The 21,170-nt window shown below is 43.3% G+C and overlaps 2 protein-coding genes across 4 annotated transcripts; one reads left to right on the top strand and one right to left on the bottom strand.

Annotated features, from left to right (window-relative positions):
• Window positions 1-179: 179 nt before the first annotated feature.
• Window positions 180-6,914, top strand: msh6 (mutS homolog 6 (E. coli); the record flags this gene model as incomplete). Of its 2 annotated transcripts, none has more annotated exons than XM_080507346.1 (10): window positions 180-436; window positions 1,223-1,431; window positions 1,524-1,705; window positions 2,061-4,620; window positions 5,170-5,453; window positions 5,546-5,663; window positions 5,758-5,847; window positions 5,956-6,110; window positions 6,477-6,676; window positions 6,773-6,914. In XM_080507346.1, the coding sequence occupies 10 exons, from the start codon at window positions 180-182 to the stop codon at window positions 6,852-6,854; spliced, it is 4,137 nt and encodes a 1,378-aa protein (XP_080363472.1). In that variant the 3' UTR covers window positions 6,855-6,914. The 2 variants fall into 2 exon arrangements, with proteins under 2 accessions (XP_080363472.1, XP_080363471.1); XM_080507345.1 differs by having other exon boundaries at window positions 1,220-1,431.
• Window positions 6,915-8,395: 1,481 nt separating this feature from the next.
• Window positions 8,396-19,795, bottom strand: LOC308138818 (F-box only protein 11). 2 transcript variants are annotated; one of them, XM_080508077.1, is made up of 22 exons: window positions 19,536-19,795; window positions 17,223-17,347; window positions 17,060-17,141; window positions 16,006-16,150; window positions 14,731-14,860; window positions 13,762-13,845; window positions 13,540-13,672; window positions 13,340-13,446; window positions 13,123-13,234; window positions 12,728-12,834; window positions 12,448-12,585; window positions 12,028-12,245; window positions 11,753-11,933; window positions 11,522-11,644; window positions 11,217-11,302; window positions 10,982-11,058; window positions 10,731-10,874; window positions 10,137-10,247; window positions 9,842-9,949; window positions 9,622-9,730; window positions 9,436-9,534; window positions 8,396-8,699 (listed from the first exon to the last, which is right to left on the bottom strand). In XM_080508077.1, the coding sequence occupies exons 1-22, from the start codon at window positions 19,627-19,629 to the stop codon at window positions 8,570-8,572; spliced, it is 2,643 nt and encodes an 880-aa protein (XP_080364203.1). In that variant the 5' UTR covers window positions 19,630-19,795; the 3' UTR covers window positions 8,396-8,569. The 2 variants fall into 2 exon arrangements, with proteins under 2 accessions (XP_080364203.1, XP_080364204.1); XM_080508078.1 differs by having other exon boundaries at window positions 16,006-16,147.
• Window positions 19,796-21,170: the final 1,375 nt, after the last annotated feature.

Below are 21,170 nucleotides of genomic sequence, written 5' to 3'. Positions count from 1 at the left end.
ATTCCAGTGTACTCAGTTGTGATTGGCTATTGCTTTGGGCCACCCCCTCCACACCACACGCCTGTATTTCCCGCGAACTGGGAGCACTCGCGCCCGGCTGGATGCTAGGCTAGAGCAGTGGAGTTCCGCGGCACAAGATAATCTCTAAAACACAGTAAAAGTCGGGTCATCTTGCAGACATGGCGAAGCAAAGCTCGCTTTTCAACTTCTTCACCAAGTCCCCGCCGCCGGTCGCCAAACTGAAGCCGAGTCCCTCTCCAGTGGAGGCGGACCTGCCTTCCTCCGTGAAGAAGTCCAACTCCTCTCCGAAAGAGCAGGCGACAGAATCTCCGCAGAAACACAAGACCCAGAAAGTCAAACGGAAAAGCGCCTCCAAGGTTTCGAGCGGCGGGATCAAGAAGCTTTTTGGCGACAAGGCCTCAGCTGCTAAAGACAGGTGAGTTGGTTTCTGGAGCGGTCTACTTGCTGGAGTCTCGCTTTGCTTTTCTCTTGCTGTAAGTCTCGGAACACCAGTTTGCCCAAATAGAATAAAAACTATCGTTTACTTCTGTGCACTCAGACGCCCTGAACATAAAACAAGTCGCACGTGGTACAATCAGAGCCGCTCAGCGTTTTGTAATGTCACTTCAGTGGGTGCTGAAATATATCTACTTTACGCTGAGATTTATCACTTGAAAGAATCCTGACACTGCTCGTGTACAACTACAGCTACATTACTCTAGTTATACCGGTACAATGACTTGTCATACTTCCTGAAGTAATAATGCATATACGAATCACTGTCAATTTATGAAAACAAGGCAGCTCAAAGAATTTGAGTATTAATCCAAATTGTGTGTCTCTGTAAAATTATGACGTCAATCTATCAAAGTGCAGCCCCATTTTTCCAAAATAGTTGGAAGACTATAAAATATGAATTAAAAGTGAGAGCAATTATTTACAAATCTCTTAAACTCGCATAAAATATGTTCTGGAAGCAATGCAACCCAATCACATGCAAACTTTAGATCTCATAATGGAGCAATAAAGTGTGATTTAACACCTGACAATTGTTTTGTTTTTTTGTTTTTGTTTTTGTTTTTTTTGTCAGTGCATAAAGATTCTGTGTTTATTTAGATTTTACATCGTGTCCTACTTTTTGGGAAATGATGTAGCAGATTGCATGATAGAAATTGTACTTTACTTCCTACTTAAATGTGTGTATTTTTCGTCCCTTCAGCAGCCCAGCATGCCCCTTCACTGCTGGTGCTCTGGTGTGGGCCAAGCTGGAGGGACACCCCTGGTGGCCATGCATGGTGGTGCCCCAACCCCTAACTGGTCAGCAGATGAGGGGCCGGGGCCGCGGCCGTGAGCAGCGCATACACGTTCATTTCTTTGACAAACCTCCCACTCGAGGCTGGGTCAGCTCCAAATATGTCAGAGACTACCAAGGTTGGCTCCTGCGAACCCTCTTAAAACTGCTGGTGTTCGGTCAGGCTGGTGCAGACGGTGTGAACGTGATGTTTTTATTTCTACCGTTACAGGCTCGGACAGTAGCGATGCTAAAATTGGAGGGACTTTCTTCTGTGGTAAACCTGTAATCCGCCGCGCAATGGAGCTCGCTGATGAAGTCATGTTTGATAGCGCTGAAAAGAGATTGAAGATGTCTCTCTGCATGGATCCATCTGATGAGGAAGATGACTATGATGATGATGAAGAAATGGAGGTAACGTGTTGAATGTTTTTAACTTGACCAAATATTGATAGCGTGTTTAATTTAGACTCGTCTTTCAAAGTATGTTGTTGTACTGTGTTTTAGCAGAACTTGAACCAGAGTTCTGCTGCAGTCCAGCCATTTTCATAGTGAATCAGAAGATGGCGTGAAAAAAAAAGCTGGTTGCTTGGCTAATGTAAAACATCATCATGACATTAGCCACTTTGAATATTTGTAACATGTCATTATTTTTCTGCATAAATATTCCTTAAGAGTCTTTATAAGGAATGCATTTCTTCTATTTCATCACCTCTGTCATTGATCAATCATCTTTTTCCTGTTTGTTTGGTTTTTTTTCCCTCCCCAGCTTGACAACTCATCACTGAGTGATGATGAGCAGGTCAGTGATTTAGATGAAAAGAAAACTGAGGGCACGAAGGCACCTAGAGTCAGTCGACGTTCATCCCGAGCATCAACAGAAAAAGAAAGCAAACCCAAACGCCGGCGCATTGTCGTAGCTTCTGACAGCGACGACTCGGGGGATGAGTTCAAACCCGAGCATGCAGCGTCCAGCAGTGAGGAGGAGGAAGAGGGTGCAGCTAGCAGTGAAGAGGAGGGAGAAGAGAGCATTGAAGAGTCGGAGGCTGACAGTCCCATTAAGCCGGTTAAGCGTAAACGCCCTGCAGACAAGCCTGCAAAACCCCCCGCCGCCCCCTTCGCTGGACCCAAACGAGCTAATCCGGTAGTAGCAGCAGACACAAAGTCTCGTTTGTCTGCCTTCTCTGCACCCGACAGCTTCGAGAGCCAAGCCAACGGGTCGGGGTCCGCTGGGGCTACAACTGTCTGGGACCATGAGAAACTGGAGTGGCTGCAGGATGGAAGGAGGAAGGACAAGCGGAGGCGGCGACAGTCTGAGGAGGACTATGATCCGACCACCCTGTACGTGCCAGAAGACTTTCAAAACAGAAACACTCCGGGGATGCGCCGGTGGTGGCAGCTCAAATCTGAAATGTTTGATACAGTGGTTTTCTTCAAGGTGGGGAAGTTTTATGAACTCTACCACATGGATGCCGTGATCGGAGTCAATGAGCTGGGACTGACATTTATGAAGGGCAGCTGGGCACATTCGGGCTTCCCGGAGATCGGCTTTGGACGATTCTCAGATGTTCTTGTCCAAAAGGGCTACAAGGTGGCTCGAGTGGAGCAGACGGAGACCCCGGACATGATGGAGGCTCGTTGCAAGACCTTGGCGAAGCCCACCAAGTTTGACCGCGTCGTGAAAAGAGAAGTGTGCCGTATTATCACACGTGGAACCCAAACGTACAGCGTGTTGGACGGTGCGCCATCGGAGAGTCAGAGCAAGTTCCTTCTGAGTTTGAAAGAAAAAGCTGAAGAGGAGAGCTCCGGTTGTTGCCGTACGTATGGCGTCTGCTTCGTAGATACCTCCGTGGGTTACTTCCATGTGGGCCAGTTTCAGGACGACCGCCACTGCTCTCGCCTGCGGACCCTGATCGCACACTTTGCCCCGGCTGAAGTGCTCTATGAAAAGGGAAACCCATCTGTGGAAACGCGCAAGATTCTCAAAGCATCGCTGTCCTCCGCTCTGCAAGAAGGACTTAATGCAGGGACGCAGTTCTGGGATGCTCAGAAGACGCTGAAAACTCTCTCCGAAGAAGATTACTTCAAAGAGAGCACTGGCAACGAGCAAGGCTCAGGGAACGGTTTCCTTCCTGCTCTCCTGAAAAACATGACCTCTGAGAGCGATTCACTGTGCCTCACCCCTAAAGAGGGCTATGAACTCGCTCTGTCAGCGTTTGGCGGCTGCATATTCTACCTAAAGAAATGTCTGGTGGACCAGGAGTTGTTGTCGATGGCTAATTTTGAAGAATATGTCCCTGTTGACGTGGAGATGGAGAAAGCACTTGGACCTGCCAGTTTTTTTGCTCAAACTCGTCAGAGGATGGTGCTTGACGGAGTCACTCTGGCAAACTTGGAAATCTTTCAGAATGGCACAGGCGGAACAGAAGGGACGCTATTGGAGCGTCTGGACACCTGCTCCACTCCGTTTGGGAAGAGGCTGTTGAAACAGTGGCTCTGTGCTCCTCTCTGCAACCCCACATCCATCGCAGACCGGCAGGATGCAGTGGAGGACCTGATGGCCGCTCAGGCGCAGGCCACTGACGTCGCCGACCTGCTCAAAAAGCTCCCTGATCTGGAGCGTCTCCTGAGCAAAATCCACAGCATCGGCACTCTGAAAGGCCAGGACCACCCCGACAGCAGGGCGGTTCTCTACGACGAGGTCATTTACAGCAAGCGCAAGATAGTGGACTTCCTGTCAGCACTGGAAGGCTTTAAGACCATGCAAGAGATCATCTCCGTTTTCGAACCAGTTTTGAGTGAATTTCGTTCCACGTTGCTTCGTCAACTTGTCACTCTAAAGGGTGAAAAGAAGGGCCTGTTTCCTGACCTGTCTGCCGAACTCAAGCGCTGGGACACGGCCTTTGACCACCAGAAAGCCCGCACTACCGGCGTCATAACTCCCAAAGTCGGCTTTGACCCCGAGTACGACCAGGCTCTGGCTGACATGAAAACCTGCGAGCGAGAGCTGATGGACTACTTGGACAAACAGAAGAAGAGGCTGGGCTGCAGAACCGTGTCCTACTGGGGGACCGGTCGCAACCGCTATCAGCTGGAGGTTCCCGAAAGCGTCTCTGGGAGGAACATTCCCGAGGAATACGAAGTGAAGTCTACAAAGAAAGGCTGGAAGCGGTACGTGACCAAGGAGTCCGAGCGGATGTTTTCAGAGCTGCAAGGTTTTGAGGAGAAGAGAGACGCTGCGCTGAAAGACTGCATGAGGAGGCTCTTTTACAACTTTGACAAGAACTACAGGGACTGGAAGACCGGCGTGGAGTGCATGGCAGTGCTGGGTAATGACACTTTCCTTTCTGCATTTTGTTGTTAACTGTCTGAACGTGCTTTTGTCAGCTTATAAAAGCTTTGCAGGTGTCTGTTCCGAATACATTTCCTGCAGCTGTTGGAAGTATAACTTCCATACTATGTATTTAACATAGATTGGAAGCACCACTCTTGAGTGCTGATTAGAAATGAGATAGTCACTGAGCGATTATTCCATATGAAGCACGGATATCTTCACATTAATCAGTTTGTTTTTCACCATTACGGAAATTGTATGGCTGTGTTGATTCCTGGCCGAAGGAGGCATAATTGCGCAGTTTATTACCAACCTCTTGTGCTGCTACATAATGTGTTTTCACACCACTGAGGCCTCCCTCAGACACAGGTTTGTGTTTACTTATTTAGCTTTAACGGCGCCGAGCTGCAAAATACTCCCCTGGAATCATTGTAAGCAAGCCATAAACCAGATTTCTTTGCAAGCCCTTTTAAAAAGCGGATGTTTAAATATTTAGTAGTTCCTGGGCTTTATGACCAAAATGGTGTCTTTTTGTTTCTCACAGATGTGTTGCTGGCCTTGTCGCGCTACAGCCAGGGCGGAGACGGACCGATGACCAGGCCACAGGTGATCCTGCCAGAGGATGGCGAGCAGGTGGCGCCCTTCATCGAAATCACTGGATCTCGCCACCCGTGCGTCACCAAGACCTTTTTTGGCGACGACTTCATCCCAAATGACATCTTCATCGGCTGCCCTGGTAGTAGTGAAGCTAATGAGGGCGGAAGTCAAGCTTCCTGTGTGCTTGTGACTGGGCCCAACATGGGCGGAAAGTCCACTCTCATGAGACAGGTGCGGTCATTCATCGAGGTCATTTGCTGTGAATCTACAAGAACTTGTGAAAGATGTCCGTCCTCAGGTTTCGTGCTTTTCTTTTCCAACAGTGTGGACTTGTGATCATTCTGGCCCAGCTCGGCTGCTACGCTCCAGCTGAGAGTCTCCGCTTCACGCCAGTCGACCGAGTCTTCACACGGCTCGGAGCCTCTGACCGCATCATGGCCGGTAAACTCACATTTTCCTTCAGCGAACATGGAAGGCTAAATCTAGATTCCAGCCACATGGAGAAACCTCTGTCTTGTCCCCTTTTCATTGACAGGAGAAAGTACGTTCTTTGTGGAGCTGAGCGAGACCGCCAGCATCCTGCACCACGCCACCAAACACTCACTTGTGCTTGTGGATGAATTAGGTACGTTTTTCTACTCATGAAACTCCTCAATACTCTGAGGATATTAGACGGTCTTGCATCTTCGTTAATACTGCAGAGCTTTCTCACTTAGCTGCTCACTGGTTACAGGTCGGGGCACGGCAACGTATGATGGCACAGCGATCGCCAGCGCCGTCGTAAAAGAGCTCGCTGAGAAGATCTGCTGCCGGACCCTCTTCTCGACTCATTACCACTCCTTGGTGGAGGACTACGCAAACAACTGTGCAGTGCGTCTGGGCCATATGGTGAGAGAAGCAGAGCCAGTTGAGCTAAAAAAGAAAGTAGTGTACAGCTTATATCCAACATATTGTTCTGCTAGATAACTCAGTTACATTTCATGAGATTTTATCATTTTGATTGAGGGAAAAACAATTCTCTATAAAGATATTGCATCCAGCAACTGCACTACAAGTGAGGGAAAGTTGTACCTTTTCTTAGTTAATTTTTTGTAATGAATGCTCTATGCAGCTGTTTTCTATTGAGTGCTTTTAACTTTTCTTTTGATCAAGTAGCTTTTTGTAAAAAAAAAAAAAAAACACACTGTTGTGGTTCTGTGCTTCACGTGTGATCCACTTGCAGCGCACCAATTTGTTGCGTCTTGTCCCTTCCAGGCGTGCATGGTGGAGAATGAATGTGAGGATCCAAGTCAGGAGACCATCACATTCCTCTACAAGTTCATCTCCGGCGCTTGCCCAAAGAGTTACGGGTTCAACGCCGCTCGGCTGGCCGGCCTGCCAGAGGAGGTCATACAATCGGGACATGGAAAGGCCAGAGAGTTTGAGAAGAACACCATCAGCCTCAGACTGTTCAAGTACGTATCAGCCGTGGTGTTGTGTGAAGTGATATCCAATCAGAGGAACCTAAATGTTTATTCCCCTCCTCCCCCCTCCATCATGTCACATTGCAGGAAGCTGTGCCAGTTTGCTGAAGACGCTTCGCCGGATGCCACAGACCTCACTTCTCTTGTTCAAATGCTCAACACTCTGTAATTTGTATGACGGCAACCACTGATTCTTTGAGTCGTCGGCTCTTGGGGAAAAAAAAAAAACACTACTGTTGTGATCTAATAAAGTTTATTTTTAAAAAATGACAATGTTTCACCTAGGAAATTAAACCCTTTTAATTCACGCTAGCGCCTACATAACGGTTATTGAATACTTCACAATATATTAAGTCTAGATGTTATGATACATGCATACATTTCAGTCTGTATGAGAACCCACAATCACCAGTACACATGAATGAGGGGGGAGGAGAGGGGGCGGGGCAATGAAACCATAAAGCGCTGTATATAGATACTTGTCTCAGCTTCAGTAGAGTAAAAGCTTTTAAATTCTCCAGCAGCATTGGCAAACAATGGAACAACATCAAAAGGTGTGCTTTCACAGGACTTTACACTTGGTGAACATATTTGGAGTCAGATACATAGAAAATTGTGTATCACTGGACCACAAAGCAGCATATCAGTTCAACAAACCAAACGTACACGGATTATAGTATCTACAGACTGATAATCCCACTAACAGTTCAACAGAAAGTATAACCAACCAAACAGTTTAAGGTAATTACCTATCGGAGGGATGAACATTTTCTACTTCCACCAGCAATGTGATTTGTTCATTAATGAGCAACTGACCTGACAATTTGTGGATTTCTCTGGCAGCAAAGAGGAAAATCGGTATAGATTTTTTTTAACCAAACGTCTTTCTGGTCAGACCTTGTAACTGGGTCTTGCATGACAGGCCAACAAGGAAACTGAATGAAACAATAAATGCATAGATTATGTAAAACTGTCTGGCATATAAAAACCTCCATACCAAGTGGACAACAGTACAAATCCTGTGAAAGCACCTCTACATTTATTTTTGTATTGCAAATATAAATGAGTCAATGTGGCTGGAGAAACTATTTTAGTGTTTTGCTCTCTTTTCTCTGATCTCTTTCACAGAAAGAAGTTAGATACTGCGACATGAGTATAATTACAGCAATTCTAGGGTATAATAACAAAAAATTAACACATTTAATAAAATAAAGACATTCAAGTACAGTAAGATTTTTGCATGAAAATACAAAACTACACAAAAGCATTAAAATCAAATCAACAGTTGTCTCAAAGGAAAAAAAAAACAAAATAAAAAGCTGAAGTGCTAGGTCAATTTTCTCGTACGCGTCGTACGAGCACGTCGGTCGCTCAGTGATGGAAGCATTGTTGTATTTAGGGGCTTTTTTTGCCTCCTCGTGGGAAAAGTTGTGCCTCTTCTGAAATGGTCGCCTGTCCATAGCGGGTCTGTACATCACTGCAGTGTCTCCTTCCTCTCCTGAAAGCAGACGATGGGTTTTGTCCGTCTCTCGCTGGCTGAACGAGTCAACACACCCACAAACCCTGAGTCAGCTGCTCTTCTGCTCTGTCCCACAGGTCTCGTTGCTTTCGAAACATTTCAGAAGAAGAAGAAAAGGCGAGGCATTGCTTGTTTTTACCCCCCCCCCGTCCCGTCCCCCCACCCCCACCCCCCCCACACACACCTTAGAATGTCTCTTTCAGGCATATTCATATCCCAAGTCTGTTACGTTTTTAAAAGTGGCTGTATATGCTCTGTAAAAGTGAATCTGTATTTTAGCTGGGAATTCTTCCTCCACTGCACAACTTTAAAGTGTCTTGTGTCCATTACTGCTGCAGAGCACAAGGTCCTGGAGGTGTTGGGGCTCAGTTGTGCTGCAGTGTGTTGGACTCTATAGGGGGAGCCGAGTCGTACAGTGTGTCTGTATCGTGCGTCGGCTCTCCAGCTAACGTGCAAGGATTAGACAGCGTCCCGGCACCGCAGTCACAGAAGAACCTGCAAAGCAGAGAGACCACAAGGTCAGTAACTACCGGCCATTCGTCGTCATCACAGGCTGAGAAACGTTGGCTATGACGAGCGGACACAAACATAAATGTTTATTCTCAAACTGTATAAACTCATCCATAAAAAAAACTTAAGACGAAAAAAAAAAAAAAAATCCTTTGATTAATGTCTGTTTGCGGTCAGTTCTCTTACAGAGCTGTTAAAAAGCCTCTTCACGGGCAGATGTGTGGTATAATTCCACTGAAATACTAACAGCAGTACGGAAAGCTTTTACCCTCAAGTGTTGTGACAAACGTTCAGTCCATTAAACATGATCAGCTGTTGTGAAAGTGTGGAAGCAGAAAAGGCATGCACACGAACAAGTGTTGCCAGTCTGGACCAGGTATATTATGAGAAGTCTTGTCTCTATCAGGTTGGGCAATTATTTACCCTGAAAGCTCACATGACAAACTCAGGGCTGACGTGGATGGCAAACCACTAATTGACTTCAGTTCATCTAAATTTTGGTCTGGAGACACACAACCTGTTCTCCACAAACCAAACACACAGCTTCAGCTTTGACTTCACTTGAATTAGAAATAGATGCATCAATCTTTTTTCAATATGACTGCACAGTTTCTCTAGGATAACAGCTGTTAGCTCTGTAACCACAAAATGTTTAGAGTCAAAATGTTTTTGTCATCGACAACACGTTTATCAATATGGGCCATGTCAATCAATAACTCACCTATCGTGTCTGATGAACTCCACATCGTGTCCTTGGTGACACTTCTTAATGCAGTTCACACAAATGGCGTTGCGGTCTGTTGTGTTACAGGTGTGACACCTGCGGCGACACAAAGTGGGAGTCCGTTAACAACTGCAATCAACACTGATGGTACTGTGGTTACACGGTGAGCTTCAACTGAATTACCTGTAAAAATCGTGCATTGGGTAGCTGGTGTAACTTGAAATCTTGTACAGGCACTGACCTCTGCTCACAGCCTTTTCAATGGCATCTTGATTGTTCAATATCTTATTGTCTGGTGGAAACAGAAGAAATTAGCATAAAGGAAACGGTGGTTGGGCATTCAGCACTACAATCGGGCAAGCCGGGATTTGCAAAAAGATGTGCTCAGATCTTTGTGTAGTACCTTTCATTGTAACATTGACGCCAGATGCAAGAAACAATCCTCCGAAACGATTGTTAAATATCTGATTGCCCTCCAGGGTTGCCGTGGCATGGTTGGTGATCTCAATGCCTATTTGATTAAGACACATACATACACGCACACATAATCACCATTTCAATCAAAGTGGCAAATTGTTCTTAATTAAAAAATACATCTGTTCACGGACACTTTATGAATGCTGAAAGTACTGAAAAAAGACCTTAGTTACAGCTTTGGATAATGGCGGATTCCAGCTGGAGTAAAACACGTTACACACCTGCAGCGAAGCCGTCGAAGATCCTGTTTTTCCGCAGCACAGGGTGACTGTTGGTGCTAATGAGGACACCTGCTTGGGCATTCCTAAAGATGTCGTTCTCTTCTAACAACCCTGATGACAGAACATACCGTGTTAATCTTACAAACTGCCAACACAAAGCACCCTAACAAAATGTTTGGAGATCAGTTGGAAAGATCTATGCAACTCAGTTCAACTATTTAGAGCTCCATGTCTGTGGATTGTAAGTCCATCCTCATTCTCCAGGTTCCTCAAAGTCCATGGGCCATATCAGGCCTCTATACTTAAGTTTCCAAAAATAAATACATGATTGGTTATAAAGGTGACAGGAGGAAGTGAACCTCTCCAGTTCGTCTCTTTAGAAAAGAGTACGACACTTCCGTTTCACTCGCAGTCACCCATCAGTTGTCCATCCTAATTTCAAATATTTCTCTCACTTAAAATTAATTGAATGACTTGATGAGAGTTTCTGCAGAAACTATGGATTCGAATCAGGGGAAACATCCAAACTGTGCAGGAAAGTTTTACTTCACAACCAGTCGTGAGAAACTGTGCCAGCTCAGGGTGATGAGTTACCTCGTCCTCCGTTGAATATGCAGATGCCTCCATCCCTCCCATCATGGATCTTATTCCTCCGCAGAGTGGGGTTACTGTCTGTCTTGATCCACACTCCGGCCATTGCGTTGTCAAAGATCTCATTGTCCTCAATGAAGCCTAAGCCTGAAAAACAAATATGCATGTTGTAATGTTAGGTTAATGTGAAGTAACATCATAAGGGAGCAACAAGCCTGTTGAAGCGCATTATAAAATGCTTCTCTGCCTCTCACCCGAGTTGTAAACCAAAATTCCTCCATTTTGGCCTCCCCAGATCTTGTTCCGTCTAATCTTGGGATTGCTGCCAGTTCTGTCAAAACAAGGACACCAAGGCAGCGTGAGTAATCGCTTTAAAAAACATTTTTAATTTGCCTTCTTTAGCCAATGAGCTCAGCATCAAAACATGTGACTCAAGCCCGGCCTGCATAACCACGCCAACATTTCCCTGTATTGTCCCGCTCCACAAACCTTATCTGAACTCCAGAGTACATGTGGTTGTAAATATCATTGTCCTCCAGCACACCGTGGCCATTGTCGTAGAAGTAGACTCCCACCTGTTCAAATAAGAGTCAAATCTTATCGTTTTTAAATGGCGGAAGAATCTACTTAAAACCAAAAATCAAGAGTGAAGTGGCGTGACGCAAACGTGCCTGTATACTGTGACTACAACCCATCAGAGACCCAGATACATCACATCTAATACCCGCGAGGCACTTCCACTGGCTGTGTGTTTGTTTAACATCACTCAACATGTAATTCATCTGTAACCTGACCTGCTTTCCGCTGTGTATTCTGTTTCTCCTCAGCACTGGCGTGCTGCCGGTTGTCACCCACACTCCTGCCAGTGTGTTGCTGTACACCTCATTCTCCTCGATGACTCCTTGTCCTTTTTCATGCTGCAAGACACACCGACCATCACTGCCGTGTTTCCCCAGCGATGACGCATCAAGACCGAACGTCGTCATCCTTTTTTTTTAACAGCTGCATATTTAAGAAACATTTACCACGTATATGCCGCCATGTTGGCCGTCGTGGATCTTGTTGTGCCGGACGATGGGGCAGCTATTTGTCCTGATCTGGATTCCTGCCAGGGCGTTACCGTAGATGTCGTTTCCTTCAATGAGGCCTCGGCCATCACCGAAAATATAAACCCCACCTTGGTTACCATTAAAAATGGCGTTGCCCCTGTGTGTGGTCAGAACAAGAGAACGAATCATTTAAGAACTTTCAAAAACAACATTTTTTAGATCATTTGATGTTGCAGCCATGTGACACCGACCTTATTGTAGGGTCGCTGTTAGAGGTGATCCACACCCCTGCAAAGTTATTTGCATAGATCTTGTTTTCAATGAACTGCCCTCGGCCCTTTTCATGCACGTAGATTCCCCCCGTCTGACCGTGATGAATCTCGCAGCGAACCACTGTTGGATTGGCGTAGGCCTTAACTTCAAAACCAGCAATACGGTTCCTATGGATGTTGCAGCTCTCAAAGTAACCCTGGAAAAAAAAATGAGAAACACAAAGCTATTATATGTCCGAAAAAGATGCTATTCAATCCATGAGAAACAACTACGAAAACAAATAAGCGCTTGTTCTGTACACATACGTTGCACAAAAAAAAACAAACATTAAAGAACCAGTAGGATACCAAAGCAGAAACAGGAAACGGTCTGTTTAATATTAGTGAGTCACATCTTACCATGCCATGGTCGAAGGTGAAGACTCCCACATCTCTGCCGTGGTGGATGTGATTCCGTCTGATGATTGGGTTACCGTGGTTTTTCACCCAGATCCCAGCCAGGGCGTTGTTGGAGATCTCATTGTCTTCATATATTCCCTGAACAATGTTGAACAAGTTCACGGTTTATTCACATAGTGGAGCGACATTTATTCTGATTTGAACCAATAAAAAAAAAAAAAACAGACAGAGATGAGCAGTCTTGACGTGCCTTTTGAGCTAAACAAAACAAATACATTACCTGTGCATGGTCAGTGATGTAAAGGCCAACGTTTTCACAGTCACTGATGATGCAGTGTTTGATCGTGGGACAAGCTCCCTGGCCACTAACGCAGACAGCCGACCCCACTGCAACAAACAATGCAGGTTCATTAGTCCACTACTTCACTTTGAAGTGGTCATCACAGTAAGTCCTCGCAGCTCGTTCCTGAATCCCCAACATGTATTCAAACTCGCACTCAAGGTCAAAACTTCAACCCAATGAGAAACAATCATTACACTACAAAAGTCTTTTGACACTACAAATACGTGTGAAAATAAGCGGTTTTCTAACTTCTTATCCAATAGAAAACATCACAGTCTATCCCTTTATCTATTATTTATCTACTGAATTAGATGGTACGGGCAGCCAATTACCTGTGCACGTGCTGCGTATAATGCAGTGGTCAATGATGGGGCTGCAATTGACCGTGATCTCCAAGCAGTGGTGTGCATTATGGTGCTGGGCGGATTTATCATCGGGATTGAACTGTAGCAACAACCCAAAAAAGAAACACAAAAAAAACACACGTATTTTTAGAAAGGGCCGATTTACAGTACATTCGATCCACGAAAAGAGAAAACGTGGCCTCACCCGGATGGTCATGTATCCAACATAGGCGTCTTCCGATCCTTCCATGAATACAAATGTGGAGTCTCTGGTGTTTTCAATGATAACTTTTTCTGCTACTTTTCCGGGGGCTGCAAAAAAAAAAAAGAAAGATCATTTCATCAATGACTGTCAAGAATTAACCATTGCACAATTAAAGACGATATGACAAATATTGTGCTCACCAGCCCCGATCATTGTGATAGGTGACTCAATGTAGATCCATTCGTCTGTGTAAATGCCAGAATGGACAAATATCAGGCCATCAAAGTGAGGCTCCTGACCCCCGCCAAGAGCATCCTCAATGGTGTCATAGTACTAGGAAAGGGGAAAAAAAAAAGTCCAGTGAATAGGAGCAAAAATATATCGGAGAAGGAAATCAAACCAATAGCGGAAGGCTCACTTACAAACATGTTATCTCTCCCTTTGTATCTGGCAGGATTACTGTAGAAGTGCTCTGCAAAGCCGGGCTTTACATGTGCGCCTTTATACTGATGAAGAGAAAAACAATTATTCAAAACATTGAATTATTCAGAAGTTGATGGTATAGCAAACAAAATACAATTTCAAAACTATGTGCTCCTTAAACATGCGTTCTTCTTCGCCTGAAATACTTAATGTTACTATTATGGCCTGAAGTGTTGCACTGTCACATGACATTAGCTCAAGATTTCAAGTTGCATTAAAACATACTGAAGGAGCTCTAATGTCTAATGTTCATGGTCAACTGTTTTGGCGTTTTTATATGAGTTTAACGCGAATGATTTGCAGAGGTGGAAAGTGACAAATTGCATTGACTTGCGTTACTGTGATTGAGTAGGTTTTTTTTGTGTACTTGTCCATAACCAAGTAATAATTTAATCAATAAATTAATTAAGAGAATTGCACTCTGGATATGCTGATGTGTCAAGCAACATGCTTGTGACTGTGAACCATTTTGAGTTATAGATTTACAGTTTCACTGCCATTGCGATTTAATTTGTAAATTTGTTCCTTTCATTAAGAACTACTTGAAATTTATATCCAATTGTATTGCTTGTGCTTCTTAGGAGAGACCATTTTCCCACTGTCAAAAAAAGTAACTCAGTATCTTTAACTCAGAGTACATTTTATACGAGTTACTTTTGACTTTTACTCAAGTAAATTGTCAGACTAGTGCTTTTACTTGGACTTGACTAAAATTATAGCAAAGCAACTGCCATTTACCTGGAGTACAATATTTTAGCACTCTTTCCACCTCTGCTGATCTGTCAGTGTCGTGTGAGCTTTGTATTAACAGCCAAATGCTCAACATTTAAAATGTGATGAAGAAATATTCAAGATGAGATTTTCACAAGATCAGCAACGAGTCGTGAAAACCACTGAAGATTTCTTACCAGCTGCTGAAAACTTTCCTTCCACGGGTTTGGCTGCTCATATTCTTCTGGGTTTATCTGGTAGAACTTCCCTGCTTCAGGATGCATCATAGGCCGTGTGTACTCAAACACTTCCATGTACAGTCGCTTCCTGGAATATGACAGCATGTCAGTGGATTTAGCAACATCCGTGTCAAAATTGGGTAACAGACAGAGGTAAAACCAACAACTGACTGGTTATTTTATGGTTTAAAATCTGCTCCATCTATTCATTAAGAAATGAATCTGCTCACAATGTAAACATTTGTTTCTAAAGACAAATACATCCCAACTGCTGATTTAAAAGGGCAATTTGTGACTGAAATCTCTTCCGAGGACTAATAACTTCACAACACTTGATCTACCTTCCGTCTATTTGTCTCGGTCATCCTCTCAATTTAAATGCATCACCCAATCAAAGCCCTTTTGAAGACCAACAATCGCACACATTTCTTTAAATAAGACTTTCTTTCTAAATTAAAGATAATAAAAAAAAGTACAGGATTTAACAGCTGTTATCATAATTTTTGAATCCCATAAACAGGGAACAGATGCACATATGGAGACATGCATGTGAACACATACACTAACATGTTTCCTCTTTAGATACAGTCCTGTTAGGATATTTAACAACTCACTGTAAATGTCTTACATGTACCGCTTACACCTGCACCAAGTACATCTCTTTTACCCATCTACACTGTGTGTATATCAATCCTGGCAATCTACTCTTTTTTTTTTTTTTTTTTTTTTTTTAGAGGATTTTTCTTTTTTACTGGATTGTTTTCTTTTTTTCTTTTTACATATTCTATTTTTTGTGCTCTTGTTTAGATTTTTACATATGTTTACATATTTTAATTCCTTAACTTTATAAGTTCTGCACCTTTTTACCTTGAGCTGTTGTAAGTGTGTGTTTCCCCCTGGGGAGGAATAAAGCTCTCTACTCTACTCTGTTTCCCACCTGTTCCTCTAATCACATCTCCTGCCTCTCTGGTTTCTCATGTTCTGGTTCTGCCTGCTCTTTCTATTGCACATCACCCTTGCTAACATTGAAGGTATCTGAAGCACAGCATTTTGAAGTTTTTGAAGAGTGTCTGCAGCTGACGAGCTATCCCTCAGTGTGATTGAACAATGCTGAAGAACGCTGAGAACTGACTATGAGATCCTGAAAACTTTTTCAGATCAATATTATGGAGTTCTAGCTATAAAGAAAATGATTCCCCAGAGTGACGCAATGATATCAAGATGGGGGCTCACCAGAGGATGGGATCATTGGCCAGCTCACTGAAGCGCTTGCACACACATGCTGCGCGACACAAGTCCTGCTCCAAGAGGTATGAGAAAATCTTCAGCACCACCTCGTCTGGAAGCTTCTCCTGCAAATACTGCTCTGCCGGAGCTGCTGGAAAGAGGATGAAAACGGAATTAGGATGAAACCATTTCAAAGGACACAGAAATAGAGAGCAGTCAAACACATCAAGAGTAAAAGAAACTATCTCAACGTGTAATGGCAACAAATTACAAGAGATACTAAAGTAGAGACCCTAATTCTTTCATACTGGTCAAAACAGAAAAACTGTTTGACATTTTACTCCCGCAGCCTATTATTTATCACTTTTTCATCCTTGGGCTGCTCTCTTGAATGGTCACCACTGCCTCCATCTCACTCGATGAGACCTCCTCTACTGTTAACCCAACTATCTCCATGTTCTCTACAATTTGCACATATATTTATGTAAATTCTCACAAATCAAGAATACAATGTGAGCTGTCAATAAAAATGTATATTTGTTGATCACAACGAACTACTATGTGCGCCACATCCCAACAGACATCTATGTCCTTTCCATTCAGCTGGAGTTAGTGCCCAAATGACAGACCACTTTTGTGCCATTTACGCAATGAGTTTACACTATATTACATGTACTTTACTAAATCTACCATGATAAAGTTGACCTTCATACTCAAACAAAACATCCCCAGCAGGTGTATTATGTAATTGCTTTGGCGACATCATATTATTATTCTGAACAAATGCCAACACTTTCATAAGAACCATACTGTATACTGAAATCAGTCTGTAAGGACTCTGGAATACACACACTATTTATAGTCATTCCAAGTAGCTTTCAAAGCGACAGGATGAAAATGCCTCTTTGTATGACGAACAGCTGAGTACTTGCCGACATAACAGACCATACATTTCAAGTGATTCAACTCGTACGCATTCTAATCATCCCTCACCATCAGTGAGTAGTGAAGAGATTAAAACATCTTGATAGAAGACACTCAACTATACGTTTTTATTTACCTGGTAAATCTTGACTTTTTCCTGAAACTCTGGGACGCTTAGGTCGGTGCCCAAAATTTTCTGTGGATGAAGTGGAAGCACCCTGTAAACAAAAGAAAAATTAGTAGGCGAAAGCAATGTATTAATTCAATGTCTCTTTCACATGATTTCGTGACACGCGTACCTCCATGTTTGTCTTAGATGGACACACTGTTCTCTTGGGCAGAGACTTTCTCCTAAGTTGGTAGGGACTATTCTGAGCTCCTGGACCGGATTCTTCTGCAACCATATCTGCAGGAGCGTCCTCATCTGTCAATTGGCAAGAAAAACAGGAAAAAAAGAGAGAAACATTACTTCAAGTGTCTTTGATCATCCACCCGTCTCACTGAGTCCACATGGGTTCGCAGTAGCAGTATGAAGTGCAAAGAAGCCCAGACATCTCTGTCCTTTGCAACCCCCCCCCAGCTCTTTGAGGGGACCCTGAGATCTGGCAAACCCGCCGAGAGATATGGTCTCACCAGTCAGTCGTGGGGCCATGTGTCAGATGAACATGCATGGTAACCCTCTGTGGGGAGCCAATCAGGAACCATCCGAGTAAGATACCCAAACCACCTCAACTGGCTCTTATTATTGTGGAAGAATAATCGCTTTACTTTCTGTCCATGATGGCCGAGCTACGTCTCAAAGATTGAGACCTGAGACAACACCGTCCAGCTCCTTGCATCCTAAATCTCATTAATTTGGTCCAATTGTTCATGGGGCTAGAAATTCACCTATCCACCTTCTATATCACTTAATGCAATGCAGGCTCACTTGAGTTAATCAACTGAAACTAAGCTTGAATGTTCACTCTGTGATAGGGAATGTGTGGCTTGTACTCGCTTCATTTTGAATGATATGAAATTGTCTGGTGTGCAGCAATGTCTTTAACTTGAATGCCAAGGCAAGGATTTCCATCTTCAATTAAAGGTTGACTATAGATTTGGAAAATTGGAGCTTTACATTGCTAATTTTTTCCCTTGATAACCATTACGTTGTAACCTGTTACTGTACAAATTCCAGAATCTAGTGTAACATAAACAAGTTGCATGCAAATTCAAGCAAAATAAATGTAAAATACAGCCATGGCATTCATCTCACGCCAAAGCATAAACTTGTGTTTCTAGGCCTCCTCACCATGGCATGATGAGTTGATAGCTACCTCAGATGAAAGATGCAAACTCTGCCTGCATGTTGCTTTGGTTGCAAGATTGACTCTCCCCTGCTACTCAGCCAGTAACCACTACAAACACAATCCATTTAACAACCAGGGTCAGGTAAAACAACTGCTTAGAAGATCGATGTAAATATATGATTTGATTATAAGAAACACTTTATATAAAAAAAAAAAAACAACAACAACAGTACAGCATTAACTCTACACCTATGCTGATGGATGTTTAATCCCAACAAGTGAGCATAACGTAAACATCTGGAGGAGAATAAATAGATAACACTGCAGGTCCTGGCTTGAGTAAATTAAGGGAGACAGAGCTCAACCCAAGATATCGGTTAACTTAATAATAATAATATGAGTAAATCAGTTCATTATCCTATCACAGTGAGTGCACAGTGCGTTAATGCTTCGTTTTTCAGTTTCACTTTCAGTTAAAGGAAAATCGGCGCAATGTGTTGATGCTGCGAGCATCACAACATGTCACAAGTCCCGCTTTTAATGTTGACTCAAACCTATTAATATTCAAAACACTAAATGACTACTCTCCTTCAAATGACTGGGCCACCAACACTGGCTGATCAACACTGACAATTGTAAATGTAAAACAGAAATATCAAAGAAATGTTCAAGCATCCGAAATTCGCTCACATTACAACGTCTGATGTCACACATCGTTACTTGAAAAAAAGAAAACACCTCAAACACTATGTGACCATGTAACAATCGCTAGGTCTACAGGTTCACTGTTGGCTATTTAGTAAATATGTACATAACGGTGCATTAGTCGGAAATGCATTTTTTTCTGTAAACGTCGGGACGCAGATGCTAATAATAACAGCTAACGGACACAAGCTAGGCTCCATATGCTACGACAAAACCACTTTGTGGGTCGCTGACGTGCGTTTGTCACACAAGAGTTAAGAAAAACACACTTTTGTTCCTGTCATTTTCACGAACAGTGTCACGTTATCTTGCAAAAAATAGAATTAAACGGGAATATGAAGTCAAAAAAGCAAAAGTACGACCGACTCGGGGCAGAAATCAAGCAAAACAAAGCGCGGCCTAAATGCTAGGCAAAAATACAAAAGCCCCGGTGTTTCCTCGCCGCAGAGCTCCGCTTTAAAGCCACCGTTCGCTCCTAACTGTCGCACTTATGTACACACAACGTAACACCCCGACCGATACAACCACCCGTCCAGCTGTAAAAAGACAGTTCCGCCTTAAAAGCTGGCTGTCTGACAAGCGGTTCCCTCATGCTGAGACGAGCCGAGCTAATATTACCTCTTTCCTGGTGGTTCCTCTCCGGCTGCACCGGGCGCGGCCTCGATACTCGCCTTGGTCTTCTGCTAACGTTACTTGCTCTGACGGAGTTCATTTGGGGTGTTGGTAATCTTGAGGAAATGTCGAAGCCTTCGCCAGCAGAAGAGGCGACGCCGAGGACAACGTCTTATGTATTTTTATTCAGCATTGCACGATCTGCCATCTTCAGCCGTGGCTCCCATTAGAAACGTCTCGCCGTGTGTTGGTCCCGTTCCCCTGCACTGCTGTTACGTCTGGCCCCGTTCTACCGAGGCAGGAGGAGCCATAACAGACGGGAACAGTCCGTCAGGCCTCAGTCACATCACATGGGAGGACCTCTCGCTATTACGCTGCCTCTCCAGGTCTACGGCGGTATATTCAACGGGGCTTTATTTTATTTTATTTTTACATTTACATGCGGCATCATGTGAGAATCTGCACGCCAAAGCTGCAGAGAGACCTCCTGCGTGTTGAAAAGGCTCGAAGGCACTGAGGAAACAAGCATAATCTCAAAACATCTCCCTGTCCTTTTCATTGTTTTTAGCACCAAGATAATCCTAAATCTAACAGACAGAAAGTGTCAATCAAGTGACAGCTGGTTGAACATGGATCTTCGAGTTGAAGCTCTATTTCTAAATTATTGTGTCCAAACTACTGAAATGCAACTCAAGGCACATATCACATTTGTGGAGGCGCAAACACGATAATAAATAAATAAATAAACACTGTAAAACGGTGTCTATAATTTGTGTAACAATTAAAGTTTCTGAGAAACATATTTGCAAAAAAGCACCAACGTCTACAAATATCAGCACCTTTTTTTTAACACTTCGCTATGACCCTAAAACTGTATTCAAAGTGTATTTTTTTTTGTCAATTCTGCTATTCACACATAGTACCAAAATAGCATTACCCCCTCACACACATATATAAAAAAAAACAAGTAAAGAACTTATGCTCACTAAAATATACATGGTAGAATACAGTAAATTCAGAGTAAAGTAAAAAAAATATATATATTTTTGAGATGGAGTAGTTTACTTTTTCTGTTTCATAATTTGGCCAGTGTTGTTTGTTTAGCCATAATTTGGCCACATGCGATGTGTTGACATTTTGTAAGTCTTTACTGAACAATATCTAATGTACTTAGGTAACCATACGCAGTATCTCTAGATTAAAAACACTAATACTAAAATAGCTTGGCTCAGATGATTAATTTAGTGAACTATTGCATATAGAACAAGTAGCAACAAGGCAAATATGAATTTATGTTTGGTTGTAAAAATAAAAAACAACATCACTCGAGGAGCTCCACAGTATTAAAATAAAACAGAAATTAAGCATGTGTTTGTTTTTCTTGTTGGCTTGTTTAAAAAAAAAAAAAAAATCTGACAGGATGGATTTTTTTCCCAGCAGATTAAAAAGCTGTCCACAGGCTACAGAAAACCCTTGAGCTTTGGAGAAGAGACCACGATGAGGATAGAGATTCATCAATTGTCTCGGCAGTATGTACCATGTGGTTATGAATAGAGGTAGCCTGTAGTTAAAAGTAAACTTTAAAAAAAGAAGTTACTGTGACGTTAACGTCCTCTGAACTTTTGTTTTCCCCAAAACAAG

Source organism: Blennius ocellaris (genome assembly GCF_963422515.1).
Source record: "Blennius ocellaris genome assembly, chromosome: 13".
Classification (NCBI taxonomy): Eukaryota; Metazoa; Chordata; class Actinopteri; order Blenniiformes; family Blenniidae; genus Blennius; species Blennius ocellaris.
The sequence above is the reverse complement of the archived record's forward strand: the minus strand, read 5'-3'. Positions and strand labels throughout refer to the sequence as shown.